We start from the raw sequence: 7,742 nt of genomic DNA, 5'->3' as shown, positions 1-7,742 counted from the left end.
CTGTCTGTCTATCTATCTATCTATCTATCTATCTGTCTGTCTGTCCGTCCGTCCGTCCGTCCGTCCGTCCGTCTGTCCCTATTAGTCTTTCAAATCAGATCCAATTGTATTTAATTATTTGTTTATTTATTTTTAATTTAAGGCGGTTTGTTCTAGGTAAGTTAGGGAGATTGGAAATCTAAAAAGTATTGTCTGTACAAAAAAAACAAACATTTATTTTTGTTAATAATCTTGATGTACATTGACCAATTATTCATAAATTGTGCAAGCTGAATGCCATTTTTTGCTGAACTTTGCTGGAATTTTATATTTAATATTTTAAGCTTGTATAGAGAATGACAGCTTTGCTTTTCAAAAGTACAGTGAAAATCACATATATTTACATGTAAATGCATCAGAAATGGAAAAGATGAAATGTAAGAATTGATACGAACGAGATAAACTGGCATGGATGGATTATGGATGGAAGGAACACGAGATAGTGTTTCTGATAGCGCTGCAGCTGTGGAAGAGCAGTTCAAGGTTCATTCAGGCGGGTGAACTGGTCTTTATGTTCCCGTCCTTGAGCCAGTGAGTCTCGTGCTGTCTTTAGTCGTTTCACAATATTTATGAGTTGAGTGCACATGAACCACCTTACAATCACAATTACTAGTGAGAAACCCAGGCTTCCCGGGTTAGGTTACGTCAGTTAACCATTTCATATTTAATATGCAAATTTCTAAGGCCTCTAAATGATCAACATGTTTAAAACCGTCCTGAAAAACTGTTGTACACAAGCTACTACATGCCTTCTGTCTTCTGATTGATAGTTAGTATGCTGAATGAATGCAGACCTCTTTAAAGCAAACCAAACAGGCCATTTTGGGAGGTAGTCTGAATAGAGTTCACTTTAAAATAAAAAATGACTCTTGTCTCTTCCTGGCCTTAGAGGCTGGTTCACACAGAACATGTTTTGCATTCTACGGTGCGGCTTTTCCATTGTTTTTCTATGTAAACATGCAATAGATGGACATCTTTGACCACTGCTCTTGTGACTTGCATCTTTTGCGGTGTCTAGCAGTTGACTACAAGTTCAGTTTTATTACAACTTTAAGTCCGTGCTGTGACTTATTTATGATGTGTTGTGTTATTATAATATATTGTGATATTATTTTACTCCTCCTCAGGCCATAAGATGAGTTTCTTCATGGGAACAAATTTGGAGAAATGTAGCATTGCATCACTTGCCCACCAATGGATGCTCTGCAGTGAATGGGTGCCGTCAGAATGAGAGTCCAAACAGCTGATAAAAACATCACAATAATCCACAAGTAATCCACACCACTCCAGTCCATCAGTTAATGTCTTGTGATGTGATAAGCTGCATGTTTGTAAGAAACAAATCCATTATTAAAACGTTTTAACTTCAAACCATTGTTTCCAGCTAAAATGCATAATCAATAATATTGCTTCCTTCAGTGAAAAAGTCATCTTGTCTGAATCAGGAGAGAAATATGCACAGATCAAGCGCCATTCACAAGCGAAAAAACAGTCCAAAGCAGTTCCAAACAAATATGTTGAGGATTTTGATGTGAGAGGACAACAGGGGATGGACCTTTTCACTGGAGGAAACGTCGACTGGTATTTTGTCCAGAAGCGACGGTTTGAAGTTAAAAACATTCTAATTACAGATTTGTTTCTTACAAATGTGCAGCTTTTTGCTTCACATGACATTAATTGAGGTACTGGAGTGGTGTGGATTACTTGTGGATTATTGTGATGTTTTTATCAGCTGTTTGGACTCTCATTCTGACGGCACCCATTCACTGCAGAGGATCCATTGGTGAGCAAGTGATGTAATGCTACATTTTTCCAAATCAGTTTTGTACATATGAAAATATGAAAAAATAAAAAATAATGAATGAACATATGAAAAAAAAAAATCATTGACATCTTGAATGGCCTGAAGGTGAGTAAATGCTTCACAAATGTTCATTTTTGGGTGAACTGTTCCTTTTAATGGGTCTGATTTTCTAGCACATTTATCCAGCGTATTTAAATATCACATTTCCCCTTGTAGTGCATTGTACTGGCCACTCTTTAACTTTACCATCCATTACTCATTTACCTTTAAGGACTGTTTGTATTTACTCTGATAAGAGAGCTGTACGAATCCTGCGCGTTTTATTACCTTGTGACTTTAGCAGGTTAGGTCTGGTAAATGCTTGTCAGGGAGATTTATAGAGCCGGTCCTCTCGAGGGGTTTTCCTCCACCTCTCTGTCTTTTTTGTGGCTTGTAGGTCTCTCTTACTGATTAAACAGTGGATCGTTTACCTCATTTGGAGATGATGTCACTGTGGGAGGCTGTGATTGGCTGAAGGGCTTGCTAACCCCGGCCCTGCTGGGGAGCACTGACCTCCTTTTCCTCTCTGAAAGAGGACTGGTGTGTCCTCCCTACCAATCTGCCTTTCACACACACTCTCTCAACCCCCATCTAGTGCTCTTCCCATATACCTTACAGGGTCATTCCTGCTCCGCAGACCCTTTTAACTCTGCAACTTTGAAGAAATTGATATGCTTGTCTTGTAATTAAGGACATATTTTGATAACAGTGTATATTAGACTTTATGAATTATGACTATTGTTTACGCAATGACAAGAAAATGATCAGAATGTTCATTAGGAGGTAAAGCTTTTACCTACCTTTTGATATTATCAAGCTGATTTGTGTAATTTGATCAGACAGGGTGGAGTGTAAACACATCGGATCTATTGATAAGGCTTATTGATGATGTCTGTGCTGTTGTTTTCCCACCAGAATGATGTCACTTCCTTGAGGATGATGTTATTTTGGAAGTGGCGTTTGTTATTTAAAATGATTTTTATGAAAGATTGAGGACACAGGAAAACCCTATAAATTGATTATCAATTAACTGTCATTATTCATTCGCCCTCATGTCTACCCAAACCTTGTTTGCTACTTTTTGTCATACAGATCTTTCCATGCAGCATTGATTGTAACTCCACAAAAAAGTACCTTAAAAGTCACATAAGGATAAAATAAAAGCCGTCCATGTGGCTTGTGCGCTTTATTCCAAATCTTCTGAAGTCACGTGACAAAAAGTCAAATCTTATAGTCCTCTTTGTTGTGATACATGCATTTTTTAAATAATTTTTTTAAACCCAAACTTATCTTAACTAAGAGCTACAGCAACAGTGTTGTTATCGTTAAGTAAAACAAAAACTATTAAACAATTTTTCAGGTAACTGAAATAAAGAAAAAATATAAATAGATTAACTTTGAAATATAATTGGAAAAAATTAAAAGAAAAATTTGACTTTATTTTGCACCAAAATTACTACAAATAAAAATAAAAATAAAGCTAAATAGAAAAAAAACGAATAAACATGATAAAAGCACATAGCAAAATTACTAAAACTAAAATTAAATGAAAACATAACATACAAATTTTAACTAATTCAGAATAGTAATAAATACTATTAGCCTAGTATATAAATAATACTAAAATAACACGTCACAACAAAATATGATTTCATGATTTCATATCATTTTTGAAATAGTTTTGAGAGCTACAGCAACAGAATTGTTGTTTAAAAAATGTTAAAAACTGCTAGTAAAAAGTTTTCAGTAATTGAAATAAAGCTCAAATAAAATAGAAATATTACATGGACAAATTTGAAACTTAAATGAAAAAGAACTTAAACAGAACTTAAACTGAAACAAGCGTAAGCTTGCGTAAGTACTAAAGCGTAAGTACTAAAATTACTAAAAGTAAAACTGAAAAATACAAATAAATTTAAGCTAAATAGAAATGTTAAAAACAATAACTAATAAAAATGACAAAAGTACAACAAAACTACTAAAAAATAAATTAAAGCTAAATAGAAAAATCTAAAAACAACAATAAACCTGACAAAAGCACATAGCACATAAATTACTAAGACTTAAACAAAAATGTAAATATACTGGAAATATATAATTTAATATAAATTAAAGCTAATTCAGAAAATTATTACAAAATACTACAATGTATATAAATAATATTAAAATATTGACATTTCTTCAACAGCATACAGGTGTGAGTAAATAATGACAGAATTTCATTTTATTTGCACTACACCTGTAATATTGCGATTAAACCGAACAAACAAATATGATTTCACATGGTGAGGACATGAAAATCCACCTCATATCAGAAGTGTCATATAATTTAATATAAATTAAAGCTAATTCAGAAAATTATTACAAAATACTACAATGTATATAAATAATATTAAAATAAGACTACAGCAAAGAGGGAGAAATTTCTTCAACAGCATACAGGTGTGAGTAAATAATGACAGAATTTCATTTTATTTGCACTACACCTGTAATATTGCGATTAAACTGAACAAACAAATATGATTTCACATGGTGAGGACATGAAAATCCACCTCATATCAGAAGTGTCACTCACTTTCTCTCTCCCTCTCGCCCTCCACCCTTCAGCCTGGGTTGACCCGTCGGGTCTCGCGTTTAACCAGCGCTTTTCTAATTGCTTGCTGGGATTTATGTGAAGGGCAGGGGCCTGTCAAGACTGTGTGAATAGGTAGGTGGGGCAAACCTTGTGACTTTTCTGCCTCCCTCCCCCTCCGGTGTGTGTGCGCGGGGGGGCAGACGAGCGGGACTCACCCCCACCGGATAAACGGTGGCAGGTGATTGGACAGAATTGGTGACTGGTGACATGCAGCAGCGGAGGCTGCACTGAGCCGCTCTCTCTAATTACCTCATTTGAGCTCATCTGCAGACAGAGAGGAAGCTCGCTGCTCTCCGCCAGATACTTGCGTTTATGTTTTATGTTCACTCAACTCTTGAGAAATGCTGTGCACTCAGGCCTACATAAGCTGCCGAACTTGTCCCAAATCACAGCCCTGCCTGCCGCCTAGTACAGGGGTAAGTTGCTCTGAAACAGCAATTATGTGTGCTTTTCTTGTATGTGTCCGTGTGAAATCGATGCGATCTGTTGGAGTTGCTGTTGGACAGAATTGGTGACTGGTGACATGCAGCAGCGGAGGCTGCACTGAGCCGCTCTCTCTAATTACCTCATTTGAGCTCGTCTGCAGACAGAGAGACAGAGAGGAAGCTCGCTGCTCTCCGCCAGATACTTGCGTTCATGTTTTATGTTCACTCAACTCTTGAGAAATGCTGTGCACTCAGGCCTACATAAGCTGCCAAGCTTGTCCCAAATCACAGCCCTGCCTGCCGCCTAGTACAGGGGTAAGTTGCTCTGAAACAGCAATTATGTGTGCTTTTCTTGTATGTGTGCGTGTGAAATCGATGCGATCTGTTGGAGTTGCTGCTCTGCTTCTCTGTGGGATCATTTGAGAGTGATTTCGAGCTGATAAATGAAATTCTAACAGCCTTAAAACAAGGTTTCGGAGATGATATTGAGTTCTCCAGCCTGCAGGGTTTCTGCATATGAGGTGTAGCAGGGAACTAAAGCACCGATGAAAGGGAACATTCATGACTTCTTCTGCAGCACAGGCTGTCTGCACTTTGAATGAACGGGTTGTTGCATACTGTACTGTATATAGGACATGAAGTGAAATTTAGCTCTCGTGGGACGATAAAGGAGTGTCACTGTATCTGATAAAATGGCAGTGTGACAAATAAACGTGCATGTAAAAATGTGGTTGTGCTCGAAATAGCATAGTAGCTTTCTGCTCTTACTATTGCTGCAGTATGTGTATACTGTGCATATGTGATTTTTTTTGACCTACAGTGCTAGATATGCTAAAATGTTCAGTATACAACAGAGCTTATATGGGGTAATGTATCCCACGATGCATTGCGTTTGATTTGACCTTCTGTTTTCGGTATGATGAATGAACCTTAAGTAATATCAGCATTTTTAAACATCTCTTTCCTGCTAAAACTTAACCTGTTTTACACAAATTGGCTTACAAATGCAATTAAAAAATTAAATAAATAAGGATGGGTGGCATTCGCTAAATTTTACATGCAAATTGATAAGATCATGTAATCTATCTATCTATCTATCTATCTATCTGTCTGTCTGTCTGTCTGTCTGTCTGTCTTACAGTTCAAAAGTTTGGGGTCAGTTATTATTTTTAAAGAAATTAATAGTTTTATTCAGCAAGGATGCATTTAATTAATCAGAAGTGACAGTAAAGTCATTTATAATGTTACAAAACATTTGTATTTGAAATAAATGCTGTTCTTTTGAACTTTTTTATTCATCAAAAAATCCTAAATCATCATGTTTCCACAAAAATATGAAGAAGCACAACTGTTTTCAACATTGATAAAAATCAGCATATTTGAATGATTTCTGAAGGACACTGTGACACTGAAGACTGGTGTAATGATTCTGAAAATTCAGTATTGCATCACAGAAATAAATTACATTTTAAAATATATTCAAATAGAAAACAGTTAGTTGAAATTGTAAAATCTTTTCACAATATTACTGACTTTAATGTATTTTTTGTGCTGCCTTGGTAATCAGAAGGGACATCTTTTCAAAAAGATTTAGAAAATCTTAACCCCAAATCTTGAATAGTAATTTGTTTATTTATTTAGTTAGTTAGTTAGTAAGCAGTAAGTTAGTATTCAATTTTGAATGCAGCCAAAGCCTCTTACTGGTTTCATTTATTTTCTACTGTGTTGCAGGTAATCAAAGTGTACAGTGAAGACAACACCAGCCGTGCAGTGGAGGTGCCCAGTGACATCACTGCCCGGGACATATGCCAGCTGTTCATCCTGAAGAACCACTGCATCGATGACCACAGCTGGACCCTGTTTGAGCAGATCCCACATCTGAGTATCGGTAAGCTTCTCAGCAAGTAAAAACTGCAACTAAAAAAATGCAACAAATGGATAAACTGAATATTTTTGGTACATTGTCACTGAATATAATGCAGGCAAACATAAAGATCACATGAAAAAAAAAATTTTTTAATTTAAACTGGAGGATGCACATTCTTATTCTAGAGACGAAGTATCATAAAAGTCCATATACGTTATATGTTCTATACTGTAAGTTATCTATCTATCTATCCATCCATCCATCCATTAGTGGTCGACCGATATTGGTTTTTTGACAGCAGATGCCGATATCTTGGAAAGCAGGGTGGCCGATATAAAGCCGATATAATTGTATTTATTTTAATTAATATTTAAGAAATTTGAAATCATTTGAAAATGGATTAAAAAATACATTTGTAAAATAAACATACTTATACTTTAGATGTCAAAGTATTTTCCACAAATAAATTAATATTTAATACAAATATAATTAAAAAGGAAGTAAACTGTAACCAACAGAGCACTCAGTATTCTGGGAAGTTTGTGTCGTGTGCATTAGGAATCATATTTTTTCAAATAAAGCCAAGGTAACACTCATTTTACATACAGCACACAATGAAAATGATATGAATATGACAGTGGGCAAATTAATAAAGTGCAGCATAATTTGAAATCGGGAATTTAATGTTTAAAGCATTCAATTTGCACAGACCGAAAATCACGCAGGGAACACGCGATCATGCAGGTCACATGCACACTTCACAAGATTTCATAACTGGATTCGACTAAATCTGCAAGGTTTGTGAAATTAAATTGTCATTAGCCATTCAAAGATTTGTTTAAATAATGTAAATGCGTATTTGCTGAATGCTGATGGCAAACAAGAAAGTATTGTAATGTTTGCCTTTCTATTACTAATAATATAAAAGCAATC

At 35.6% G+C, this 7,742-nt stretch overlaps 1 protein-coding gene across 2 annotated transcripts in view; it reads left to right on the top strand.

Moving 5' to 3' along the window:
- The window catches only part of LOC107722903 (growth factor receptor-bound protein 14-like), a 74,431-nt gene that overhangs the window by 45,096 nt on the left and 21,593 nt on the right, over positions 1-7,742 (top strand). For both annotated transcript variants that reach the window (XM_016531403.1, XM_016531402.1), the window contains exon 3: positions 6,674-6,830. In XM_016531403.1, coding sequence (XP_016386889.1) covers positions 6,674-6,830 — 157 coding nt within the window. The remainder of the gene's footprint in view (positions 1-6,673; positions 6,831-7,742) is intronic.

This window comes from Sinocyclocheilus rhinocerous, unplaced genomic scaffold (assembly GCF_001515625.1).
Source record: "Sinocyclocheilus rhinocerous isolate Xijiao unplaced genomic scaffold, SAMN03320098_v1.1 scaffold934, whole genome shotgun sequence".
NCBI classification, from domain to species: Eukaryota; Metazoa; Chordata; class Actinopteri; order Cypriniformes; family Cyprinidae; genus Sinocyclocheilus; species Sinocyclocheilus rhinocerous.
Note: the sequence above shows the minus strand (reverse complement) of the source record. Positions and strands in the feature narration are given on the sequence as shown.